General features: G+C 50.2%; 2 protein-coding genes across 5 annotated transcripts in view; one reads left to right on the forward strand and one right to left on the reverse strand.

Annotated features, from left to right (window-relative positions):
- KCNS2 (potassium voltage-gated channel modifier subfamily S member 2) lies at positions 1–26,089 on the forward strand. Its single transcript, XM_002710709.6, has 4 exons — positions 1–133; positions 787–17,559; positions 24,619–24,733; positions 25,048–26,089. Exon 2 carries the CDS (start codon positions 830–832, stop codon positions 2,261–2,263), a length of 1,434 nt encoding a protein of 477 aa, XP_002710755.1. The 5' UTR covers positions 1–133; positions 787–829; the 3' UTR covers positions 2,264–17,559; positions 24,619–24,733; positions 25,048–26,089.
- STK3 (serine/threonine kinase 3) overlaps positions 25,319–27,110 on the reverse strand; it is a 321,260-nt gene continuing 319,468 nt past the window's right edge. For 3 of the 4 annotated variants that reach the window (XM_008255787.5, XM_089336371.1, XM_089336370.1), the window contains one exon: positions 25,467–26,679. In XM_008255787.5, coding sequence (XP_008254009.3) covers positions 26,521–26,679 — 159 coding nt within the window. In that variant the 3' untranslated portion in view covers positions 25,467–26,520. Of the gene's footprint in view, positions 26,680–27,110 lie in introns of all 4 variants that reach the window. The other variant, XR_016236531.1, reaches the window with a different exon arrangement.

Below are 27,110 nucleotides of genomic sequence, written 5' to 3' on the forward strand. Positions count from 1 at the left end.
CACACACAGGCGCACACACACTCGCACCCGCGCGCGCCCGCACCGCCCGGCGGCAGCGGCGGCCGCCGCGATGCTCGCCAGCAGGTCGGGGAAGTTTCCCGCCGGCCTCGGCCGCGGGCGCCGGTGCCTCCAGGTAAGCGCTCCCGCAACGCGCCGTGCGAGCCCTGGCAGCTCCGCTGGGTAAGGCGCAGCGCACGCGGCCCCGGGGCACGGCGCCAGGAGGGCGGGGGGATTCCGAGTGCGATGGGGAAGGGGCTCCAGTTGGTGGAGGCTGGACACCGGGGAGGCACCGAGCCGTCCCCCTTGCCCCTCCCCGGGTGTGAGGATACGAGCGCTGAATCCATCAGCTCCCTTCTCCAAAGCTGCGCGCCCCCCATCTCGGCCCAGCCCTGCCGGTGCGCATCTCAGCTGCGGTCCCGCCTGTCTGCGGCGAGCGGGCGGGGGCGTCTCCTCCGCCTGCCCACGGGCAAGGTCAGCCCGCAGCCCCTCCCGGGCTCTCCGAGGCGTGGGCAGCGACCCTAGCCCGCGAAGGCGATCGCCAGGACCCCCGAGGGGTCCGGGACCGAGTGGTAGCGCAGCCGTGCTGGTGGGACCACACTCGCCTTGCCCTTCCTGGGGAGGGGGCCAACCCCACAGGACTCTGGCCCCGCCCCAGTGCCCTTCATCGCCCGAGGGCCGCCGGGCGGGACCTGGGCCCACCGGACACGGGTGGGGAGAACAGGGTGGGGGAGCGCTGGGGCGGGCGGCGCCGAGCGCTCACGCCCCTGCGGTTCCCACCACCCCCAGGTGTAGCGCCCCCGCGCGGCGCGTGCGGCCGGGCGCGTGCAGCATGACCGGCCAGAGCCTGTGGGACGAGTCGGAGGCCAACTTCGAGGATGGAGAGGTCCGCGTCAACGTGGGCGGCTTCAAGCGGCGCCTGCGCTCGCACACGCTGCTGCGCTTCCCGGAGACGCGCCTGGGCCGCCTGCTGCTCTGCCACTCGCGCGAGGCCATCCTGGAGCTGTGCGACGACTACGACGACGTGCAGCGGGAGTTCTACTTCGACCGCAACCCCGAGCTCTTCCCCTACGTGCTGCATTTCTACCACACCGGCAAGCTGCACGTCATGGCCGAGCTGTGCGTCTTCTCCTTCAGCCAGGAGATCGAGTACTGGGGCATCAACGAGTTCTTCATCGACTCCTGCTGCAGCTACAGCTACCACGGCCGCAAAGTGGAGCCGGAGCAGGAGCAGTGGGACGAGCAGAGCGACCAGGAGAGCACCACATCCTCCTTCGATGAGATCCTGGCCTTCTACAACGACGCCTCCAAGTTTGACGGGCAGCCGCTGGGCGACTTGCGCAGGCGGCTGTGGCTGGCGCTGGACAACCCGGGCTACTCGGTCCTGAGCCGGGTCTTCAGCGTCCTGTCCATCCTGGTGGTGCTGGGCTCCATCATCACCATGTGTCTCAACAGCCTGCCCGACTTCCAGATCCCCGACAGCCAGGGCAACCCTGGCGAGGACCCCAGGTTCGAGACGGTGGAGCACTTTGGCATAGCCTGGTTCACGTTTGAGCTGGTGGCCAGGTTTGCTGTGGCCCCCGAGTTCCTCAAGTTCTTCAAGAACGCCCTGAACCTTATCGACCTCATGTCCATCGTCCCCTTCTACATCACTCTGGTGGTGAACCTGGTGGTGGAGAGCACGCCCACCTTGGCCAACCTGGGCAGGGTGGCCCAGGTCCTGAGGCTGATGCGGATCTTCCGTATCCTAAAGCTGGCCAGACACTCCACTGGCCTCCGCTCCCTGGGAGCTACCTTGAAATACAGCTACAAAGAAGTAGGGCTGCTCTTGCTGTACCTCTCCGTGGGGATTTCCATTTTCTCCGTGGTGGCCTACACCATTGAAAAGGAAGAGAACGAGGGCCTGGCCACCATCCCCGCCTGCTGGTGGTGGGCCACTGTCAGCATGACCACAGTGGGCTATGGGGATGTGGTGCCTGGGACCACGGCCGGAAAGCTGACTGCCTCTGCCTGCATCCTGGCAGGTATCCTCGTGGTGGTACTGCCCATCACCTTGATCTTCAATAAGTTCTCCCACTTTTATCGGCGCCAAAAGCAACTTGAGAGTGCCATGCGCAGCTGTGACTTTGGAGATGGAATGAAGGAGGTCCCTTCGGTCAACTTAAGGGACTACTATGCCCATAAAGTGAAGTCCCTCATGGCGAGCCTGACGAACATGAGCAGGAGCTCACCGAGCGAACTAAGTTTAAGTGATTCCCTGCATTAGCCAGGAGGACGTGTTGTCCTCAATTCCAAATTGCTGGGCTGTCTCTTGTGCCTCCGGCACAGTCCAGACACCTTAGGGGTATGGCGCAAGGAGTATGTCCAGCCCCGGTGGGGAGAGATGCATGGGCTGTGCACCCCAGGTTGCTTTTACAGCATTTAGAATTGTTTTTAGAGGGTGGTGTGTCTGACACCATGCTTTTGCACCTTGCAGTGACGTGACACTCGCTGGTCTTTGCATTGTGGGCATCAAGTGTCCACATTTCTGCCAGCTGAGTTCCCAGAATGCTAGTTTCCCTGTTTCCTGTGTATGCTATTTTAGTGCTCATAGCCGGGTACTGTCTGTGAATTGTTTGTGCCCCTGTTTCTGAGGTTGTCCTGTGAGTTCTGTACAAAAAGCCCCCACCAGTGTGTCCAGTGGAAACACATCTATGAGGTCAGTGAGGATATCATGAGATTTTGCTCATAGCAGTGTGAAAACAAAATCTCAGTTCTTCACCCATTGCTTCCACTTAGTTTTAAAACCAAAACAAAGAGAATGCAAAGTGAAGCCCACGTCATAGCCTATGCAAGTCTGTGAGTTGTTTTTGTGGATGATCTGTAGCTTGCATGGGTGCACCAGTCATGTTTAGAGTGATGTGTACTGTTGCTCGTCTTGTTCATGTTACTCAATCACACATGTTGGGAAGACTGAAATTTTCCCCAAGAACACATGCGTTAGGGACAGGAGCCTAAGCTAAGCGTAGACCAAATCCCAGGCTGCTTAAAGCCAGTGTATGGTGAGCCCTTCCGATCATGGTCTGGCCTCCATCTTTCCTAGGGTGACCATAGAGACCTGTGTTTCTGGCTGAGGTTCCTGGTCTAGGCTATTTGACCAAAGTTTGTTGTGTCTTAAGTATTAGCATGTTTTTGAAATATTCATTTTTAAGATGTTTAGGATTAAGGTCGCGTTGTCTTTCTCGACTAAAAAGGTTTAAGTGTTGCAATGTCTCCCTGATGTGAATGTCCTTAGATTGTTAGTTAGCAAGGGCAGTAGCTAGAAAACTTCTCTTGCCTGCTCTGAAAGCTCGTAAAACGAGAGCCCTTTGATTTCCAAGCAGAGTCTGCTTGGATCATTTTGCTTCTAGGATACGGTGTGTATCTGGGGCCCCGATTGCCCTGGAGTTCCTGCCTCGGTGTGGAACTCTGTCGACATGGAAGTCTGTATTTACAGAGGAGGTGTGTTTTACTCAGGATGGAAGCACTGTGGTCCCCACTCCCACTCCAGGTGCCCTTTTTGTCGAGGGAGGATGGGTAGAGCCAGAAGAAAGAAAGAGTTACAAAGCAAAAAAAAAAAAAAAAAAAAAAAAAAAAAAAAAAAAAAAAGGCTTCTTGGTAAAATGTCCTAATTGTCCACAACTGGCAAAGCCTGTTTAAAAGACCTTTAAACTTCTAACCTGTGCTGAAGGGAGGCTATGGTTTCCTTTTCCAATGTGCTCCTCCTCTTCAGTTAAAGAGCACATAACCCGGAGAGGGGGAGCTGGGCCCCTATGTAGGACACTTTTCCTCCTCTTCCAGGGAATCTGCTGGTTTTCCAGGTAGCTTTCATTATCACTCAGTCTTCAGAAAGGCTGGCAACTTCAGGGATCTGAGCGTGGCATTAGGCCGGCTTTTTATCCAAGGCTTGGGCCCCTGCTTAAGAGGTCTGTTTTGCGTTTGAGTTGGTTGAGGATAATGTATACTTCATGGGGTGAGGCGAGGATCTTCCCAGAGGGTTTTGTGTACCTGTCGTTGTCATGGCTACTATAGGCGTGGGCGACTGTTGGAGGAATGCACCAGCCACTCAGGCTCCGGAGTCCCCTGTTCAAGTCCTTCTAGCAAACTGGACTCTCATGGGGACGGGGAGGCAGCCACCTCCTAGTGCCTGTGTGCAGATGTGTCTGCATCTGTTTCTTGACAGCGTCAGGCAAGGTGAGAGGACTTTGAGCCACGCGGGAGTGAGAGGAACAAGGTGACTTTTCAGCATTTGCACAGGGGAACACTTGGCTTTGGCTGACATTTCCAGCCCTGGAAGGCAGAACACTCACAGAATCATCCCCATATGTACTGCAGGCAGGTGAAGGCAGTGCAGTGAGGACTGCGCAGTTTGCCAAGGCTGATGGTATCGGGTCGCTGAGCGTGGGATCTGTGGTCACTCACCATGAAGCTTGTGCAAAGTGGAACAAGGAAGGAGGCAGAATAGCTCAGTCGCTCTCACGTGCATTTTTCTAAACAAGCAGGTTTGCCAGAGAAGAGAAGAGAAGAGAAGAGAAGAGAAGAGAAGAGAAGAGAAGAGAAGAGAAGAGAAGAGAAGAGGGACCCTGGTGGTTAGCCTTTGTGGATGTGAAAGCTGGAACACCTGACGTTTCTTTTTGGCAATGACTTGCATTTATCTGGTGCCTTTCATTGGGGGAATCCCAAAGTGCTTTAGAGACTTTTTAACATCTCTTGTACATATGTGTGTGTGTGTATACTTGTATAAAATAGTACCTGATCCACCAGGACCTGTAGTCACTTTTGAGCAAGGGGATGTCCCCTTCACATTGGGTTTCAGATAGCTGGGAGAGAGAAGGACCCCGCTGGCTGGAGAAGTGGAGTTCATTCCCACTAATGATGGAGACTGAACCGTGCGACCCAGGGAGGAAGGAGTTTCCATTCGCACAGCGTCCGTCTGAGGGATGAGGCTTCCAGTGCTGTCTGCTGACTCTCCGACTTTGCGAGATGGACAGCTCTCACAGCACAATTTCGTGTGGTCCCTGAAGCTGCTCAGAGCGGGTTAATTTTGTGCCGTGTCCTTGGAGGCTCTAAGTAGGCAGTGACATCTTTGGCCACCAGACTGTCAGACTGACCTGGAGGAGGACATAGGAGAAGCGTATTTCCATCTCGTTGGCTCGGAAGCTGCTTCCCTCCCACAACTGAAGTCTGTTCTTTTCAATGCCATTGGGACCAATATGGGGGCCAAGCTTTTGTCCCAGTCCATGGGTGAAGCATTGGGGAGTGGCCCACATCTAGTGCACAGATGCCTACTGGTTGTAGTTTCGTGTTCTCCACCAAACCCCCACATTTCCTGTGACTGAGAAGGGGTGTGTTGTCATGCCTAGCTGATTTGTAGCTCACAAGGTGGTAACTAGCATTTGGTATTTGGATCTGCTCTTTCTACTTATGCTAGCACTCAAATAATTGGACTACCTATTAGTTCCTGCCTCGTTTCAAGGAAAGAAAGTGATTTGCTGTGTGCTTTGGAATCGGCGCGATCTGTTCAGGTTGGGTGTTATCTACTCGAAGGCTTAACTGGTGTTTCCTGTATGTTTTAACAGCATGACTTGTTACAGAGTTGTAATTTTCAAAATTGCAGACCCTGTATTTGTGATATCGGTTTTAACACTCATTAACACACTACTGTGCAAGCCTGGAGGCAGGCTCACCTAGAACGTTGTTGAATGCCATCCTGCCTCGTGCCTCCACTCAGGAGTTGAGGAGTGTCGGGATGCCGGCCTCGAGATGTGCAGGTTAAGAAGAAAATGATGACTTATGCCTCGATGAAGTAGCAAACACAACAAGGGCATTTGAAATTGGGGATCGGATCTCCTGGGAAAAGCTGAGCTTTGGGACAATTGGTTGGGTGGGCAAAGTCATGGTTGATCCTTTGCAAGGGTGGGGACCTTTTTATGCCAGGATCTAGAGCCACTAGTCTGCTTGGCGACACCGGGTGCCCAGCAAGGTCTCCCTCCTGCAGCTCTCATGACCTGCTGTGCCAGCTCCACCCTGTCCCAGCGCTACTCTCCTGGCTGCCGAAGTAGTGCTCCTGGGTGACCCAGTGTCCTGGCTGGTTGGGCGTGGACACAGCTGGGGGATGACACAGAGCCCATTCTTAGCTCAACCCAGACTTGGGGTCTGCTGGAACCAAGGCCACAGGCAGGCAACAGGAAGCCTAGTTGACTGCGCTCTGCTCCGCTTTGCTGTCCACTCTGCACTTGTGGGCTCATCCCTTGGCCTCTCTGAGACCCCACGTTCCAGTGCTGCAAAATGAGGGAGGTTGAATTAAATCATCCTGAAAGCCCTGCCCAGTTCTTCCCCTCAAAGGGGAAGTGGAAGTCCCCCTGTGTGCTCATCACAGCAGGGAGAGGAGCTGCACAGGCTTCATTTATTGTGAAGCAGAGCGGAAGGTCTGCCTACCAACCACCTCCTGCTTGGTTTCTCTTCTGTCTGCAGCAGCCAGCCCCTGAGAGATGGCGGCTTCTGGGCCAACGAGAGCAGAGACATGCTTGGGCCGCTGTCTGCTCCAAGTGAATAGAGTTTGAAAATCATCAGCGGGTGCCTCCTTTGAGTTTGAAACTACACCTAATCTAAATTTCTGCCAAGAAACCTCATTAGGCAGAGCGGAAAAGCACATCAATGCCATTTGGCTCCAGGACCAGCTCTGCTAGTTTCTGTCTGTGCCCCCTGGGAGGTCTGCCAGACCCCAGCCTTTGTCCCCACCTCCCAACCCACCCCACACTCAATCTCACTGAGAGGCAGTGGGAGCCGAGGAGGGACACTGAGGGGCTGCTGGCTTGCAAGCCCTAGTCCTTAGGTTCTCATCAAGTGGGTGTGACCACCTCCGGCAGGGTGTAGAGTGATGCTTGGGGAGATGTCACAGCCAGGATGGGAAACCAAACATTCTTCCTAATGAGGATGGCGGTTGAAGACTGTACTCACAGTGGTTATGACTGCCTCTTATCCTTAGGGGGACTTGAACATTTCTACCCAAGGACCTGGCATGGGTATTACAGCCCCTGGATCTGAAAAGCAACAGCCTTTCCCTCCTGCAACTTCCTTTGTTAAGATCACACCCTCCCGGTTATGGGTGCCTGGTGCCTGTTTGCCAAGGTGCTGGCACACTCAGAGAAACGGAGACACACAGGGGGCCTCTGGGACCGGATGCAGAGGAAGAAAAGGGGGCAGGTGTGCCTCAGAGCCTGGTAACTCCTGTGAATGGAAAAGAAAGGATGGGAAGAAGCCAGGAGGAAGGAGGGGAAGATGGGAAAGTGAAAGGAAGTTAGAAGAGGGTGGACAAAGGAAAAGGTAGAGGAAGAAGGGGAGAGAGAGGAGAGAGTGGATTAGGGAGAAGTGAGGGGCCATGGTCAATGCAGTTGCTTCAGGCCTGCTGTTGAGTTTGCATTATTTCTCACCATGGAGGATGCTCTTAGCCCACCAGTGGCCGGGCTGGAGCTGCTCCCCACCTCCCCACCTGGAGCCCATCTTTCCCTCTGCCTTAGCCAAGCAGCTTCCCAGACTGGGAGAACAGAGAGCTATGGAGGCAACTTCAGCAGGCAGTGAGGAGACAAGGAAAGGAGGAATGAATGCAAAGATGGGACTTGTGGGTCATGCAAAGGAAGAACCCTGCTTGTAGGCTGGACAGCAGGCGGTGCTGGGAGTCAGGGATGGCGAGAAGGAAGGCTAGAAACTATTTCTACGAGCGGGCACCCGCACAAGCAAAGAGAGAGAGGCAAAAGCTGCCCAGCTTGTGTGGGAAACATCTAGGTCAGCATGGCTCAAAAAGAAGCAGGTGCAGGGACAGGCCAGAGTGAAACCACGCAGAGAGCTTGCGCGTCATTCTTTTGTCTCTGGCGTGGGATGTCCTGACTCAATTCATTGTGTCAGAATGTGATGTTGGCAGTACCTTGGAAGTGTGGGAGGAGCCACGAGGCCCATTTGAGTCACAGCCATGGTGCTGGCCAGATACAAAGGGAGGGGCTAGGGAGGAAGGGCAGAACAGGTTGCCAAAGAGCTGGGCTCCACAGTTCTCCATTGATGGCTGGATGCGGAGATGAGGGAGAGGATGCAGCAGGATGACTTCTGAGCTTCTGGCTGGTGGCTGGTGGCTGGTGGTGCCACCAGGAGAGACAGGGAATACTCAGACCCCCTCCTCAGGGTGCCGGTGGGGCACAGATGAAGGTATGCAGGGTGCAGAGGGAGGCGAGCGGCAGGAGTCATCCATTTAGGCACCGGAGGTGAAAGCATGGGTGAGATGGCTTGGTAAAGGTACAGAGAAGTGGAAGGCAAGGTAACCCCTAAAAAGGACTGGCATCTGATAGACAGCCCCAAGGAGGAGTGGGCCCAAGAGCTCGCTGTTCTCGGCCCATGGTCTACCAGCCTGTTCTCTCCTTTCCTTGGAGAGAGCCTAGGGTAGGCCATCTCTGTTAGTGGCCCCAGCTTCCATCCCTATCCTTTTCCTTTCTCACCTCCACCATCTGGCTCTGTTCCTTCCACTCTTGGGAAACTTCTCTTGATGATCACCAGTGCGTTCTTTTCTTTTTTTTTTTTTTTATTTGACAGGTAGAGTTATAGACAGTGAGAGAGAGAGAGAGAGAGAGAGAGAAAGGTCTCCCTTCCGTTGGTTCACCCCCCAAATGGCTGCTACGGCCAGCGCGCTGCACCGATCCGAAGCCAGGAGCCAGGTGCTTCCTCCTGGTCTCCCATGCAGGTGCAGGGCCCAAGCACCTGGGCCATCCCCCACTGCCCTCCTGGGCCACAGCAGAGAGCTGGACTGGAAGAGGAGCAACCAGGTCTAGAACCCGGCTCCCATATGGGATGCCAGCACCGCAGGCGGAGGATTAACCTAGTGAGCCACAGAGCCAGCCCACCAGTGCTTTCTTAATGGTTAACTTTCTTGGCTTTTCTCAAGCTCCTCCAAGTTCTTTGAGTGCATAGATCGACCTCTGTGTTCTTTGTGCTCCCTGCTCTTGGGGCACTGCCTGTGCCTCCCATCACCCTGCTGGTCCTTCCTTCCCCTCTGATCTTCATCACAGACTTCTCCGTGGTTCTGGCCATAGCAGCCCACAGTGCTCGTCATCCAGGCCACAGCCTCAGCTGGAACGCAGTGGACCCCCGTGTCACTGGCCTGGCCCCCCCTGCCCCTGAGCCCTGTGCTCGTGTTACCCATGTGCATTTGGAAGTGACCCTGAGTAAAAGGGGCCTGATGGCCTTCACTCCTAGCTTGCTCCTCCCCCAGACTTCCTCCTTATCTCTGTTACTGAAACCACAGGGCGCGCAGCCACTCAGGGCGGCCCTGCAGCCAGCTCTGAGTCTTCCCCATTTATTTATCCATCTCAGCATGGACTTGTCCACAGGTCACTGACTCATCACCAGCGACCACATCAGGTGTAAGGGAAGTAAGATGGAAGGGCACTGCTCCTGGTCATTAAGCAGCATAGACTTTAGGGCCACTTTAGTGGGCGTCAGCATCATCCAGGGAGCTTTTAACAATGTGGGTTTCTGAGCTTCATCTACAAAATTAGAGCCTTTGGGTGGGGCCGGGGACCTGCAGTTACAAAGCTTCTGGGTGATTTGGATGCGAGTGGCTTCCGGAGCAGTCGTGGAGAAACCCCCGCTCACTGTCCAGGGATCCCCTTGCCCCGCCCAGCCTGCCACACTGCCACATCAGCTGCACGCCAGTTTTATCAGTGCTTCCTGCAGAGCGTTGCTCTCATCCCACTCCAGTCCTCATTCAGGTTCATACTTTGCTAATTCCCAACATCACAGCTCTCCACCGCCAATCCATTCTTTTCTGAAATCCCTCGTCCTCCAGCCCATCTTTCCCCACCAGTATCTCAGGTGCACTGGGGTCTTCTTGGCCACCAGTGGCAACTGTGTTAAACATAACTACAGCCAGGAAGGGACACAGTTGAGGTGGAGAATCTGCGCAGGCCCATTAAAGCTCAAATGTAGAGAAAGGGGCTATTCAGGAAGGAGCTGCCAGGGCCCGTGGATAGGAGCATAGGAGATTTATGATATGGGACATGGAAAAGTGACCGCGGGAAGATCCTGGTGGTGTGGATTCTGGATGGCTGGGCTCGTCACTCTTCCGAGGATGGCCTACCCGAGCCACGGAGAGAACTGTGACTCTGTCCCTAGTCCCTAGGCATCTGAGATTGTGGTCTGAGCAGGCACGTTGGTTGGTGGGGAGGGATGTGGGAGGAACAGAATCGGGGTTCTCGGGAGGTTTTTTTCCACTCAAAGCTCTTTGTCGCCTACATCCCTAGACACTTAAAGAATTCTGAGCTATTTTCAGTCCTACTATGAAAAGAAGCGAGGTGTTAGCAGTCAGACACCCATCTAACTGTTTCCTAAGAGGAGAGCTGGCACGACTCACTTTTGATCTGTCAGCTTCCTATCGACTTTTCTGGAAAACTTTGTGGGGCTGACTCTGCAGGGAGTGTCTGAATGGTGAGTCCTAGCCCACCGTGTTCAGGGTTAGCTGTTACAAAAGCTACCAGTGCCCGGCTGCAGTCTGCCTTCTTTTTGTAGAATGCGTGGGAGGAGGGGCAGGAAGCCACAGGCACAGAACAAAGGGTGTCCCTGGGCTTTCCCCAGAGCCTGGGAGGAGGAGGAGCCAGTGCCTCTTGTACACCTCTCCTGCCTCTGAGACTTGTGGGCTGAGTTTGCAATGAGGCGCTGGTAGCCAACTGTTTGAAGCTTAGAAGGAGGATGGTGATGCTTTGTGTTTAAATCTATCGCTAGGTAATTCTCTAATCTTAAAACATAAGATCGTGGATCAACCTATAACTTCCCCACTTTCACAAAAGCCCTCCTCTGTATGGGGTGTGGGGAAGCCCCCTCTCAATACTAAAAGCAATTAAAAGTTCCACTGAAACCAAAACATCCTACTGGCCTTCAAGTTCACCTGAGTTTCCCCCCTCGCCCATGGGAATATGTAAAAATGTGTCAGACCTTGGAAACCAGCAAGATGCAGCTAAGTCCCAAAGACTCTTGTGCAGGTGGCTGGAGGAGGAGTCCGGTGCTGGAAACTGGGAGGCACAGAGCCACACACTCCGAGAGGCTGGAGAGCTGCTCTCCACACACGGGGCAGCAGAGCAACTTTCTAGAAGGCTAGAGCGGCAGCCCCCTGGGGCCATCGTGTTGCTGGGTGCACAGCCATCGGGCCGTGTTGCTGCACACCCTCAGCCCCCAGTATCTTTGTATGGATGCTGTTGGGTGAAAAGGAGCCATATGCAGCCCCTTGGGAGTGTGTTTGAGATGTCCCAAGGGAGGTCCACGTGTGTGTGTGTGTGTGTGTATATGTATGTATATGTGTGCACACACGTCTGAATACATTTGTGTCTGTGTGTGTGTGCCTGTGTGCCTGGTGTGTGTGGTGTCCGTGTGCCCGAGTGTGCATACGCCAGTGTGTTTGTGCTTGCGTCGTGTGTGCGAACATGGAGGTGGGATGGGTGGGGGTGGTCTTTCCCTTGGGGAGAAGGGGGTGGAAGCAGCTGCTCTCCAGGGCTCCCATTAGATGTTGGGCACTCTCTCAGTTTAGATTCTGTGCTCTGCCACCCAGTGTCTCTCCTTTGTGTCTCATGGCACCCACTGCTGCTCCTTCTTAGCCAACTGTTGTGCCTTGTCGAGTGATGTCTGTCACTCCTCCCAGCCCAGAAGCTCCTTGGGTGCAGGGACATGGATGCCCAGCGCCCTGCCTGGTGCCTGGCACAGAGCGAGTCCTGAGAAAGGCAACAGAATCCAGGGCGAAGGCCCCTCTTGTTGCGATGTTGCTGAAAAGCCACAGGCTCCTAGGGAGTCAGTATGACCTGCTGCACAGCTGAAGTGAGGACTGGAGGCACCTGGGAAGGGGTCACTATGCCACGTGCTTGTCAGGCGAGGCCTCCGGGAGGGGGGGGCAGGCAGGAGCAGCTTCCCACCAGGATCGTTTCTGAACGGGCTGGGAGCTGAGGCAGGCTTGTTTGAACCGGCTTGCAGGCAGATTTAGGAGCACTCAGCTCCCCTGGGCTAGGGCCCAACAGACAGTGCCCATGTGGGAGACTTCCGGGCAGAGGTCGCTGAATGTGGCTGGGGCAGCAGCTGTCCTGTGGAAAGGGACGGCCTTACCATTAATTAATGTTCCTTCGCTGATCCTCCTGCAAGAACCAAAACCCGGGCCATGCATCTGAGCCCATCATGGACATGTGTTCTCCTGCTGGCTGGCTATGTACTGCATGGGCCGTACTGGGCTTGGCCTGTGGTGCTCCGGCCGAGACTCAATTGAAGCTGGTTGTGGGAAGACGCCCCCGCGGTGCACATGGCCATCTGCCACACAGCAGCTGGGAGATGTTGGCTACAACAAGGCGCCTCTCTGGTTTTCCAAGAGGGGTTGATCCTGGAGCCCAGACTTCTGGGAAGGGCACAGGTCACGTCTGAGGGAAGAGCAGTGCCCAGATTCCCAGGGGCCCAGCCCAGGCAGGACCAAGGACAGCTGCCGCCAGCATCCAGCCTGCTCCTCCAGGCCAGTCCAGACCCAGAGCAAAAGGAAGGCTGAGGGAGAGGATGGGAGAGGATGGGAGAGGACCGTGAGGGCCCGATGGATGGTGGTGAGTGGGGCAGGAATCCAAACTGCCCATGAGAGACCAAGGCCAGGGGCTCTGAGCGTGGGTCCCAGGTAGCGGCCTTTGACTCCAGCTCCAGTTCCTAAGCTGGCAGTCTCAAGGCAAATTTATTCCATTTCAGTCTATTAAAGTTTACTCTTCTAACTTTTAAAACTGTGGTAAAATATATAGAACATAAAATCGGCCATCTTAAGTGTACAGTCCAGTGGCATTAGGAACAGTCACATTGTGTAACTGTCATCACGGTCCACCTCCAGAGCCTGCTTCCTCTGGAAAAACTACAGCTCCATGCCCATGAACAGTAACCGCCCCCTGCCCCGTCCACAGTCACTTTTATTACATAGGCACATTTTTGGGTGTGTGTGTGTATGTACCACCGCTCAATGGTGCGGTGCAAACAACTGACATAGATACACAGATAGAGGTCAGATACTTACTAGCCATGAGACTTGGCTAAGTAACTTTGATGTTGATGATGATGGTCCTGTTAATGGCTCACATTGCCTAAGCACTGCTTTCCATATATTCATGCATTTAATGTCCCAACAACCCTATACAAACCGGTTCAGTTATGACTCCCCTGGGCAGGTGAGCAATCAGAAGCCCTGGGAGGAAAAGTAACGAACCAGTTGCACGTCACACGCAGCATACCTTGCAGAGAGCATCACCGTGGACAAAGTGCCAGGCAGAGAGCAGGCGCCCAGGAGCCTGGGTTCCATTGCCCTTTCCGGGTAGGAGTCTCTGCACCAGGACCAGCCTTTGTGTCAGGCAGTGTGCTCTGTAGTCATCTCATTTTAGCCTTCAGCACTCCAGTAGAAGGTAGACAATACTCTAGACGTAGTTTTTAAGTGTAGTGATTTGTGAGTATGCAAGTAATAACTAAATACATGTTCATAAAAATTAAATCTTATGGGGAGAACTGAAAGCCCACATGATCCTTGCAACCTCAGTCCCTTCCCTAGAGTAGCTGCTGTTGATGCATTGATACAGATCCTTCCAGATGCTTCTACGAATTTATGTGCAGATCATGGATTGTCCCATCCTGGAAACTTTTTAATATCAAAGATGTTTTTATACATCAGTTCATAAAGATCAACCTCATTCTTTTTAAGTGCATAATATGTTTGTACTAGAGTTTATTTAGCCACTTGCCTCAGATGACCAACTAATACTGTGGGCAAGATCTTCTTGTGGGGCCTGGGCACCTTGTCCAAGGCCACCCAACTGGAAAGTAGCAGAGCTGGGCCAAAGTCAACAGACACAACCACTGCACCATGAATTAACACAACCATAGAGCTTTGCTTTACTTAGATAGTAACTGACCACATTCAACTGTTCAGCCCACATTTGTTGAGCATGGACTCTGTCCCGTGACAGGTGTAGGGGAATCCCCTCCTTTGAAGTCTCTTCTCTCTTGGCATCCTGTCTCATCCCTGCTTGCTTGTTGTCAGACTTGTTAGCCATTCTTCTTGCTCTCCCTAGCATTTTATCCTTGGTCCCTTCCCACCCTACACCTGACACAACTTCTGTGGTCCTTTGTGTCCACTCCACTACCTGAGCATGGAAATCTTCATTCCCAGATCGACCTCTCTCATCCAGCTCCACACTGGAGCTGCCTCCAGGGTAGCCACTCCCAGGGGTCTCATAGTCATCTAAAGTTCAACATGGCCAAATCAGAACTCCTTATCCTACCCCTTGAATCCATTTCTATTCCAATGACATGTAGCACTGATTTGGGTGGTGGGGCTTACCAGAGCTATCTCTGCCTATAGTTCTTCTTTATCCCCCAAATCCATCCAGTCAACCAGCCCCACGGCCTCCAGTTCCTAAATAGTTCTTGGATCTGCCCCTTTCTCTCCATTGCCACTGCCCTGTCATATTTCAGGCTCTCAGTCCCCTGCCCTGAATGAGGACAAAACCCTTCCTTTACTCAGTTCTCCAGGCTCCCAAGACACCATCCATCTGCTCTCTTGTTGGCTCTCAACTCAGGGCTCTGAAGTTCCAGGTCCACTTCCAGTTGAGCACGGACCATGTTCCCATCATCCGAGTGTCTCTTGTGAGTGTCTTCAAAGCAGTCAGTTACCTTGAGTGTTTGTCGAGGAGAAAAGACTCCCTTCCCCTTCCTTGTTTCTGTGAGCAGATGTGATGCATCGGTCTGTTCGGAGTGAGTCAGGCGGTCTAGACATGCTTCCTGCGGAACGCCAAAGAGGTGGCCATTTTCACTCCGCACTGACATCACAGACGCTCTCGACTCTCTCTTTATTTAGAAACTGGGATATATTCATTCGGGCCTGGCAATAGAATTGGATGCAGGAAATACAGCAGGATGTGTCATCTAAACAGTCACATTTAATTGAGTAATTATTTGTTCACGGGTAAAGTAAATGCTTTGCCAGGTTTCAAGGAATTGGATATTGAATAACCTAACTCAGGCTTGAGAGGTGACACAGATAGAATTTCGTGAATGTCAGGCCTATTCTCGCAAGAGCAGCTGCTTTCAATGCATCTCCCTTTCTTCCTTGTTGTCTGTTTATTTATTTATCTTCCCAGCCAGCCAGCCAGCCAGCGACCACAGAATAACTTTGGAGTCACAGTGATGAGCCAAAGGGACCCCATATATTTCTTCTGGGGACAAAAAAAGGCAGTTAGCACAGAGAAACTGGGGTCCTAAGACTTCTACCCATTTGCCTAATTCAGAATTTAGATTCCATTAGTTTTACCATGGTTTGTCCTGTGTTCAACACACTTTTATTAAGTACTGCTGCCCTGGAGCCTTGCGGGACTTAGAGATGGGGAAAGCCTGGGCACGGGATGGGTGGATGCCATCACCCAACACGGCCAGGGCAATGCTGGTGAGATCTAGCTGGGCATACAGAGGGGGCACCCCTGAGCAGGGCTGACAGAATGCGTGGGAATTAGTCACTTCCATTTTAGCAGGGTAGGTAGGATCTTGGGCAGGCAGGGTCCCTGAAGGAGTGAGAGATGGGAAGAGACAGGGAGGCAGGGGCCTGGCACTGAGGGACATGTTTGTCTTCGTGACTTTTTTTTTCCTGAAAGTGGTGGAAATCTATTGCATACCAGGTTGATTGTGTCCGCAGAGGGGGACAGAGGTTGATTTCAGGGGAGCAAGCCTGGACCAGAGATGAGTGGAGAGGCTGCTGCAATGGTCCAGACGGGACATGATGAGGGCCCAAAGGACAGCACAGAGATGGGGATGCAGATAGGAGAACTGTGCACTGAGAAGCCTGACTGCACACACAGAAGAGGGTGAACGAGTGAAGAGTCCGACAGTTCGCCCAGGCTTCTAGAATTGGGCAGGAGGTGATGGATCCAAACGGACAGGAAATTCAGGGGGGGGTAACGTTTGGTTATGTTGAACTTGAGGAACATGTGGGACGTGCCTGGCTCTGGAGCTTTAAGAAGTCTGGGCTGATGGCAGGAACTTGGGAGCCATTAGCACATGGTGTTCAGTGAATTGAGAACAATCCCATTGGCAAATCCTGCAAACCCTGTGGGAGACAGACCCGCAGAAGTCGCCGTGTGTGTACTGTGAGACACTGATAATCAGAGACTGACCGTGAACTGAACTTCCCGAAGGCTGTGCTCAGAGAGGTCCTTCTCCACGCATCCACACACTGGCTTTCCTCTCAACAGCAGTTTGCTTTTGTCTTTCTTTTCAGAAGTTCAAAACAGTTGTATTGTTATTTTTACAATACAGCTAAATATACTCTATCCATTTGCTGAGGTTTACAATTCAATGACTCGAACACAGTTGTACAAGCATCACCATAACACGTTATGGAACATTTTTCTGCTCTCCAACAGCAGCCCTCTACCCTTTATCTCATTCCTTCTCCCTGCTGAACCACATTCCCTAGTGTAGACGTAAGATTTTATTTACCCATTCCCCAGTCAGTGGGTGCTTTTATCTAATAGCCCATCACTGTCTACCAGAAATACAATGTGAACCACGAGTGGGAGTTACCTGTGCAATTCTGCATTACCTAGTAGCCACACTTTAAAAATTGACAAGAAACTGGTGAGATTAATAAGATATTTTAAGCTAGCTTACTCAAAATAGTCTCTCCACAAATAATAAATACAGAACACCACTGAGCCACTGAGTCATTTTACATTGTCTGCACCAAGTCTTTCAAGTAGGGTGTGCGTTTTGCTGTCCCAGCAGGTCTCAATTCAGTCCGGCCACATCCCCAGTGCTAGTGGATGGCACAGGTAGACCATGTCAACTGTTTCTGGTTTCCTTCTTCACTTTGCCAACTAGGAAGCTTTCAATCAAATTCATGGTAACTTCTCATTCGTGTGATTCATGGCTCAAGGTTGCTCCTCCGTTTGCTTCTGCTTTCTCCAGTTGTTTTTAATTTATGCTGCTTTCTTAAACTTGATGCATCCTCCCTTGTAAATACCCTGAATTAAAAGTGGAAAATGCTGAGAGACTCCAGCAGTAAACGGAAGACACAAAGATCAGCTTTTCCCTCCGGCACACGGCTGGTCGTTTGAGGAAGCGGGTCCGAGCCTGGTTCCACGGATGCTGCCAATTCTTTCGCCACCTCTCCCTGCCCCTTTCGCCCCAACACCTCACTCCAGGGAGTCCCTGCTGACTTCATCCTTTCCAGGTGCTCCTCAATAGACAGAGACCGGGCGGGAGCACGGCTGGTGGGACTGGTGGCCACAGGGACCAGGAAGTGGCTCAGCTATTGCTTGATCTAAGGAATGAAACCACAGATCATTACGAGCCGACCAGAAATAAAAACAAACACAGAACACATGATTCTGTGGCTGCTCCTAAACCGGGAACAGATCAACGAAGCCGGGGCTGCTCACTGCACCTCCACGAACCAACCGCTCTCACTGCGCCGTGAACCTTCTCGACACTGAAGCTGTACCGAGTGTTCTCTGCCTTGTAAGTGCTGTGCCCTCCCCCAGATGCCCTGCGCCTCTTCCCTCCCTCCCTTTCCTTCTTTCCTCCCTTCCCTCAAGAGCCAGCTGGTGTATGTATGCAGTGAACTTGATGCTGTTCCTCTAAGCTTTCCCATGGCCACGTCCAAACCCGGTCATCACTCCCAGTACCAGGCTGTGAGCATCAGCTCTCGGGCAGGAACTGTGTTCCTGTCATTTCCGTGTCCATGCTTGGCTTAGAAGCTCGCACATAGTGTTTGTTGATGAGTAAAGAAAATGCAAGGTGGCCAGCGCTGCGGCTCACTAGGCTAATCCTCCGCCTTGCGGCTACAGCACACTGGGTTCTAGTCCCGGTCGGGGTGCCGGGGTTGCCCCTCTTCCAGGCCAGCTCTCTGCTGTGGCCAGGGAGTGCAGTGGAGGATGGCCCAGGTGCTTGGGCCCTGCACCCCATGGGAGACCAGGAGAAGCACCTGGCTCCTGCCTTCGGATCAGCGCGGTGTGCCGGCCGCAGCTCGGAGGCCATTGGAGGGTGAACCAATGGCAAAGGAAGACCTTTCTCTCTGTCTCTCTCTCTCACTGTCCACTCTGCCTGTCAAAAAAAAAAAAAAAAAGCAAGGACCTGCAGCTCACTGGGTGCCGGCCGGTGCTCCAAGAGCTTCACACGCAGGGAGGGAAGGCGGGGCTGGCAGGAGGGCCCAAGCGGCTCACCCAAGCTCATGTCGCAACTCAGCGGCAGCGCCTCCCAGGCACCTACTGTTAAGGAGTTCCTGTCTGCCAGAGATGAGCTTTCTTGTCTTTATAAAACAGTCTCAGGAACCAAAGAGAATCAGTGGCTTCCCACTGGACAGAGGAAGGGCAGGCCTTTCCCACTGGGAGAGCTGTTGCTTCCTGTCAGCCAAACCAGAAGCGGATGCTGGAGAAGCAGGCTGTTTGTATTTGTTCCTGTCGCTGCTGGGTGAGTGTCAGGAGGCCCGGCAAGGCAGCGAGACTCATTGATAAGGATTTTTTTTTTTTTTTTTGACAGGCAGGGCCCAAGCACTTGGGCCATCCTCCACTGCACTCCCTGGCCACAGCAGAGAGCTGGCCTGGAAGAGGGGCAACGAGGACAGAATCCGGCGCCCCGACCGGGACTAGAACCCGGTGTGCCGGCGCCGCAAGGCGGAGGATTAGCCTAGTGAGCCGCGGCGCTGGCCCTGATAAGGATTTAAAAACCAGCATCCCACTAGGTTTGCGGGAACTGGCAATACTTTTCCACTGAAGAACTTTAAAGACATACTTTGGGACCGCTATGAAGACCTACCTCGTTCAAATTCAAATCAGAACCCAAGCCACTACTTCCCTGTCAATTAATTCACCTTCAAAACTGAAAAGCCTTGTGAAACTTTTCGAGGTTCCTTAGACCATGAGTGTCGGGTATAATTTTCACAGCCCACATTCTAAGCAAACCAATGCATGAGCATCAGTTGGTGTGCTTTTAACACAAAACCCTGTATAGTTCCTGAAAGGTCAACAGAGAATGAATCCATGAATTTGCACACTGATTCATTAATAATGAAACAGTTCTACATTTCAGATTCCTCCATGTATCTTTTTTTTTTTAACATCAAAGGCTTCTGTTCCAAGTGCTATTATGTCCCCTCATTTGAATATTTTTGCCAAGAATATTTTCTAAAGGAAAGAAAGCTGTCATGGAATAAATGGAAAGACTGAAAAACAGCCAGCTGCAGGACTGCCCCCGTTCAGCATGCTTTGTCTGCCCTGGCACATTGGGAAGAGAATATTTAAAAGCTGAGTGCTTTAGTATCAGGTTTTATTTAGCTTCCATTCAACTAATTACAGTTCACCTTGGAACATTCTGGAAAAATTTAAAAGACAACTAGTTGCTTGGTTTAAACACGAGCCAGCACTAGCTTCTCTACTAGAGAAATTTTAGAACTCATTAGCTATTTAGTGCTTTCTTATAAAATGGCATAGACTTGCTTTTCTATTGAGGAAATGTGGACGGTGACATTATTTTGTAATCTTTGGTTGAAATCGTCAGGCAGACCTTGCTAACAACCAACTTCCCTGTCATATCTTTCTCTTTCCAAGGAGACTAGCAAGTGGCTACTGAAGAGAACAACAATGGGCAAATACAGAGGAGCAGATAGTTTCTCTGGGGGTTCTGACCTGCTGGCTGACCTGGGGCAGGAAGGTGCTGGCCTGGTCAGCCTAGGTCATTTTGTGTAGATCTGAACAGGCCTCAAGGGCAGGAGGTGCAGGAGCCAACAGCACCATGGTGTTCTCTACGTTGGCTCCTTCCAGGACCAGAGGGATAGAAGTCTTCTCAATCTCTGGGAATTTTTTTTTTTAAGAATTATTTATTTATTTGAAAGGCAGAGTTAGAGAGAGAGAGAGAGAGAGAGAGAGACAGAGATCTTCCATCCACTGGTTCACTCTCCATATCCCCAACTGGATGTGACAGCCAGAATTGGGCCAGGCCGAAGCCAGGAGCCAGGAGCTTATTCCAGGTCTCCCACATGGGTGCAGGGGCCCAAGAACTTGGCCACTTCCACTGTTTTTCCAGACCATAGCAGAGAGCTGGATCAGAGGTGGAGTAGCCAGGACTTGAACCAGTGCCCATGTGAGATGCCGGCACCACAGCACCAGCCCCCTCAGGGAAACTTATACCCTTGAGTCCTCTCTTCCCCCAGGTGGGGTCCTCCCCCATGGAAAATTCCAGCTGGGTTCTAGGCCCATGACCTGAACCACAAACCACTTTGATGCACATGGCCGTGTTCAACCACAAGAACCTGTGAGAAGAGAGGTGGACTACACGTGAGAGGGAACCAGCTCCCTCTAAGAGGAGTGGAAGGATTCATACTTCCAGATATTTCCTGTTAAAAACATTTTAATTTTTAAAAAATATATGCAGATCACAGAATCCTATCAAACTATTAAAATATAAATTTGATTTTGAACTTCCTTGCACTAAAGAAAACTGGGACCGAATCAGTTTGATGATGCTTATTTGCAAGGGCCAAGAATGCTAAAACCTAAAGAAACAGAACTTTAGGGGAATACAGTTGAAATTTTCTGAGCTAGCAGAAGTGGGGCACCAGCCGCTGGTCTAATAGGCGTGTATGACAATGCCAGGGAAGGTGGAGGTGAATGTAACAAGTTACTGTGTTCTATGTATAAAAGGAACACGTTGTAAAATTGGGCAGGATAGATCTCCCTCAGGGTAAACCACTGAGTTTGGGCCCTTAAAGGAAAACCTGTCTGGGTCCCAAGAGACTTCTGGGATGCTGACCAGTACACACAGCCCTTGCCTTCTTTCCTGCAAAAACCATGCACTCAACTGAAAAGGCTGAAAAACTGTAGAAGCTAATACCTGCGCCATATGCCAGGAACGTTGTTAAATATTTTTATTAGAACATGTGTTCTAATGTGGATATTCACAGCAACTGCATTATTACAGATGAAGGAATTCCCACGCGTTGGTTGAATGGTTGTTTTTGCCTTCGGTCAGCAAAGTTGAAAAGGTTGACCCGGAATTTGGGCTCAGCTGGTTTCGCTTCTGATGCCTGGCTCCTTCCAGGATGCTGTATGTTTTCTGAATTACTCATTCTCAAAGACAGACTGGTGAGAGAGCGAATAGAAGACGTACATTGGGTTACCAAGAAACCCATCTCTTTCACAGCACAAGAACTCTGGATAGATCCTAATAACAAAGGCAAGAAGTGTTTTTGTCCTACTCATCTTGGAGGTGTGAGCAAATACACCCTGCGTTTTCTTTTTCCACACAGAGCCATCACAGAGCATGTGGGTTGACTGAACTAGGAAAGAGGTAAAATCAGCCAGCAGTGGTCCTGTCTCCTTCTATGCTGGTGCGGTGGGCAGGCTCAGCAACCCTGCCCAGCTCCTGAAAGCCTGGCATAGTCCTAGGCGTCCCAGACACAGTGCTCTATGGGAAAAAGGAATAGTAGAGACAGTCAGGTGTTTAACGCCCATACTGGGATTAACTAGATGAAATGATCTCATTTCATCTTGCAGTCTTCAAGTTCTTTGTCACTAGGAGGGGTGGACAGCTGGTTCCGATGTTTCGAGCTAACAATCCCAGAGTGCATGGCTCAGCAGGTGTTCAGGCGGTTGGCTGGTATGGGTCCTATCAATGGTTGATATGGTCAGATTATTCTTGTTACAGCAACTACCTAGATTCTAAGAGAAACAGTTTATTATGGTTAACGATGATGACTTTGTTGGTTGAGTTCATTGCATTCAATGAAACTTAACAGCAAATTCTAATGACAGCGTTGTGGGGGAAAGAAGATAAAAAAAAAAAAAAAAAAAAAAACAACCACAAACCACCAAGACTCTGCTTTCAGGAACTTTGCAGCCCAGAAAAGGGAAATCCGACGATTTTAATAGAGCTTGGAAATTGGTCAGTTGGGTGGGAGGAAGGGCTCAAGTAAGGCCATGGTGGGTGGGGAGGTGACGTCAGCTGGATCCTGGTCAAGTCTTGAATAGCAGGAGGCAGAGCTCATTCAACCCGGTAGGCCAAATTCTGCCAGCAGAAGAGTGAGCCCCAAATCAGAGTTGTTATCTAGGTCGCTTCATTGGGAGAAGGAGTCAGTGGCGGGCAGGTCTAGCTAAGGACCCAGTCCAGGATGAGAAGAGCATAAACTCGCCTTTGCTCTCAAGGCTGGCGAAGAGTGGAGCTGGTCCTCTGCTTTCCCTCCTGGAGTCTTTTTGTGATCCAAAAAGGAAAAGGCAAGTGCTTGGCTGAGGGCTGAAGGTGTTTTGTGTAGATGTGGGACAGGGGAAAGCTGGCCAACTCCCTAGAGGAAAAATCACCACTCAGTGGCATCAGTCTATGCAGCTGACATCCACAGATCACTGGGTCCAGGGCTCATCACGTTGTTCACACAGCAAAGAAAAATAGTTCTCATTACACTCCAGACTTCTAGTAATTTGTGCCAAAAAAAAAAAAAAAATTACCTAGGACTACAAAATAGCATTTGGATGAAATATCTAATTAAATGCCTGTGCCTGATAAAAGTTTAGTAACGCAATGTAACGCCAATTCTTTTTAAAAATGATGTTCTATTTTCTTGTGGGGGGTGTTATGTCTTTTCTCTCTTTCCCACAATCAGTAAAAAAATATGAGTACAAGGATTCAATTTTTGAAAATTATCTGAATGCAAAGATGGTCACAGCTGATGCCTGAATTTAACTTATAAATGGAGGGACCTCAGAAAGTTCATGAAAAATTGAATTGAAAGGTATATTTATTTTGGTGCACAAAATTTTAAGATCCAGACATGGTTTTCCCATAATATGCATTTCCATGAACTTTTTGAAGATCTCTCATATATATAGATGTCAATAGTTTTTTTGCAGCAAAGTAAACTTATCTTTTCATTCCATTTTCCACAAACCTTTTGAAGTACCCTTGAATTTAGAGTGTATGGCAGGAGCACCATCACAAGGACATGTTTGACAGGTGGCCTTGCTCTATGGAAGAACCCTGCTCGTTCCTAAACAAGAGCCCATTCTGTAAATGTGTGCGGCTGTGGAGTGTGAGCAGCTCTCTCTGGGACTTGATACCCACACAGCAGGGAGGCAGGGGGACTCAGTTTAGCACCTCAACGCATTAGGACAGAGAAGCTGGGATGGGGATAGGGTGTAGCTGCCCTGACTCCTCACTGGCCAGGGAGAAGTGGACTGGCTGAGGGCAAGCAGCAGGGGTGGGAATAAACAGGGGGTTCTAGAAGGCACAGAAGCCTCTTGGATGAGGAGGAACATGCCCTTTGACCCCAGGCACACATGGCCCTACTGTAGCTGGTGACCCAGGTTCCATGGGCATACCTGCCAGGGCCAGGCCTCCCGTGCCTCTCCCTCCTCTGCTCCACCCCTCCATCCCCAAAAAGCGTGGGGGTACTAAGGGCAGGAAAGCCAAGCTAATGTTGTCCTGAGAATATCCTTAGTCAGGGCTTATTTTAATCGTTAATCTTTAACACAGAGGATAGGAAGCAAAAATAGCACTCCTGTTGAATGCTAATTTGTCAGTAATTTGAAAAGATTGCCTGTGACTAAGTTAAAACATCTTATTAATGCATTATATAATTTCCATTGGAGAGTCTTCATACCCTTCAATGAGTACAGTGTGATTTTACACCCAGGGCTGATTCGGTAAACAGAGGACAGAAACCTAAAGGCCCACCCAAAGGGCGGTGAGGCCGCTCAGCACAGGGGCCAAAACACAGCGAGTGCCCCAAACAACAGGTGCTATTATTTTGAAAACCACTTAAATAAATATATTTTCTTCTCCAACTTATCTTGGCCAAATAAGCTCACATTTTGAACATAAAACTATTTTTGCTAAAATAAGCTCAATGTATTGTAAGTCTGTAGAAATGAGTCATCTAAGTTCATTAAATCTAAGAGCAAACTTTCTCATTTTCGGGATGATGTAAGTAACGATGCTGGCTTTCCAGTGAGATGAAACCCTGACTCATTAGCTTCAATTACATTCACAATACTGTATTTATTAAAGGCTGGGGGTGTGCGGGAAGTGCACGGACTTATTTTTGGAAAGTTCTCAGCAACCAAGGTTAAAATAAGAGGTTTCTTCTCAAACTCATTAAAATAACTAGAAAACTCTCTTTCCTAAGCAACATGATTAGTCAAGGCTACCCCAGAACTGATTCAGGTTTTTGTTCATTTTTCATGGCTGTAGTTCTTTAAAACTTCTTCTAAGCTCTTTTTCATGGCTGGTCGGGACAAGGAGTGAAACAATGGGAAAAATCTTAAAAGATGACCCTAAAATGTTTTGGAGTCTCCTAAGCTCTACAATAAGCCAAGGGCCATTGCTATTAATTCTCCTAAATATATGTATGTGATCATGTAGGTAGATTTAAAAAGATACAGATTTAACAACAGGGTATAACATTTATTTGCTTTGAAAATAGAATGTGATCGCCTGGTCCAGAGTTTAAAAATGAGGACTCTCATTGAGAGCAAAGCAGTCAGAGTGGCTAACAGGCCTCATGGATTAATTTGCATGTATTTTCCAATTTAGCAAACTGAAGAGGCATCATCTTCACAGGCCACCTGCGTGTGTGTCAGAGATGGTTTTGCTTGGATGACAGCAAATCAGTCATTCGATTCAACCAAATCAGGCAGGTATTGGACAGGTGAGTGAAAAGAAAATCTATTAGGAAAAAAAAGGGTAGAGTGTTTGAGTTGATCAGCTCATCTGACGATCCCAAAAGACCTCAATCAAGGGAGAGCTGAAACATATATTCTAAGTTCAGTCTTCATTTTTAATAACCTTTTTTTCAATATTCATCACGATTTTTCCAATCTCATCATTTGTATCTAACTGCATTGGTATTACCTGGGGCACTCATGCATCTTCAAAAGGAAGGGGAGCTTCCCAGGGAGGATGAACCTCCTGTGGCAGGCATCACTGAGCTCACCTGCCTGTCCGCCCCGCCTCCCTCTGCAGGGCTGCACGCCGCACTTCCCAGCTCCTTGCAAAGTGAGGGAGGCCTCATGACTCGTTCTGAATACCAGGTTGCTGAGGACCGGCAAGGCTTTCCTGCAGGCTGGAGCTGGCCTGAGACTCGCCCCAACTCCCATCCCTGGCTGTGATGACCACAAGGTCCCCGAGTGTGGATGACAGCAGCAGAGCACCGCCCACGTGGGATGGGCTGAGTGAGGAGTCGCCATGTTAGTTAATAAAAACCCACGTTAGTGATAATAAAGATAACGAGATGCAAAGTGCTGGGTGAAGTGTATTTGTCTTCATGATTTCCACGTAGTAACCGAACACACCAGAGTGAACACTGTCAGCACAGCTACAGGCAGCTTAGGAAACGTGGTCCCAGCTCAGTCTCACCAGTGCGCATTTCCCTTGGAAGTGAGTTTCTTTGTAACGGTTTTAATCTTTTTTATTTCCCTAGTCTCCAAGGCTTGCACAGTCCAGTACAAATGTTTTTGCTATTTTATTATCAGGCACAAGATGTTTACCAATTCCTAGGAAATAAATGAAATCAACAAAAAGTCCTGTGTCAATAGAACGCATTTCCATGGAAATAAATTTGATGAGCTATTACAGTTTGATTCAGTTTAGCTATCAGACTTACACATGAAACACAAAACAACGCTAACAAAGTACATTTGTCAAAAGGTTTAATTTCCTTTAAAATATTTCCCATGCTTTTTTGTGCAAGGGTTCCACTGATTTCTTTGGTTTTAAACATTATAGCTCTGTTTGACCTAAATATATATAGTTCTGTTTGTAGCAAACATCAAAAATCAAAACAATTAAACAAAATCTCAAAAGGTAAAAATGGAATTATTGCTTCAATATAAAAAATGCTCTATCCATTTGGGCACTATTACTATTATTGCTTTGTTGGTATTGAAAAACTATCTTGGAAATCAAGGAAGGTAGCCCAGAGCTCCCTGCTGGAAGTATCATTTTGTTGTGCATCATTATCTATTAAAATGTCCCCACCTGCTCCTACTCTATCCTGATCTTGTCCTTAAAAAATAAGACAATGTGAAATAGCATAAATAAATAAGTTTACCTAGTGAGATACAATAAATAGGCTACTAGATAGGAATAAAAAGTACTGTGACATAAAGCCCTTCAGTGCTGTACAATGGAACAATAGCTTTGGATTTTCAAGGTCTCTACACATAGCCTTTGTTCTAGAACATGGTTTTGCTGCTGGTATGCAGTGGGCGGGGGGGCGGGGAGAACACACTTCTGGTCACTTAAAGATGAGAACACAGTGGAAACAACTGGAGAGTCTGCCTTTAGTTACCCGGGTATGTACCATCATCAGTTTTGGACTTTGGCCTAGAGCGTAAATCTAAGGGATTAAGAAGACAAAAAAAAATCACAATGTTCCTTCAATTCTTAGTGGTTTCTTGGTCTCCAGAATAGCCATGGAAACAGGAAAAGGTCGGCTCAGAAGTTCTGCTGCCTCCTCTTCTTGGCGTCCATGGCGTCCAGGATCGGCTGCCTCTTCACGGTGTAGCGCTGTCGGAGCTCCTCGATCTCCCGCTCCATCATGGGGTCCAGCGCCTTCAACCGCATCTGCAGCTCCTCTAAACTCAGGTTTTTTAACTAGACAGAGAAGAAAACAAAGATGTTACTGTAGTAAAACCACCTACTGTATGTCCAAGACTAAAGAGTTTTAGCATAAATATTTCAGCAAATTCTTTACAACGGTTTTGAAGTATGGTTCAACAGCTCAAACAGGAATCCATTCCCTAAAGAACCCAGAAGCCAGATCTTGTAAGAATCTCAAGTAATTTGCAACAAAATGATCAAAACCTCTGCTTTTGGGACAGAGCAAAGGAGAAAAATGTATCTGTTGAAAAAAAAAAAAAAGGCACAAAGACAAACCCGCCAACAAACAGGTTGTTGGGTGGCCTGCCCAGCTCGGAGCGGCAGAGGCCTGGCCACGGGCAGTGTCACCCCAGGAATGTCCCATGAGGCCCTGGGCAGCGCCATGATCCTCCATGTGACCGTAAGTGCACATTTTAAGCACAGTC

The sequence above is a fragment of the Oryctolagus cuniculus genome, chromosome 6, assembly GCF_051225735.1.
Source record: "Oryctolagus cuniculus isolate XC-2025 breed Fujian yellow rabbit chromosome 6, ASM5122573v1, whole genome shotgun sequence".
NCBI classification, from domain to species: Eukaryota; Metazoa; Chordata; class Mammalia; order Lagomorpha; family Leporidae; genus Oryctolagus; species Oryctolagus cuniculus.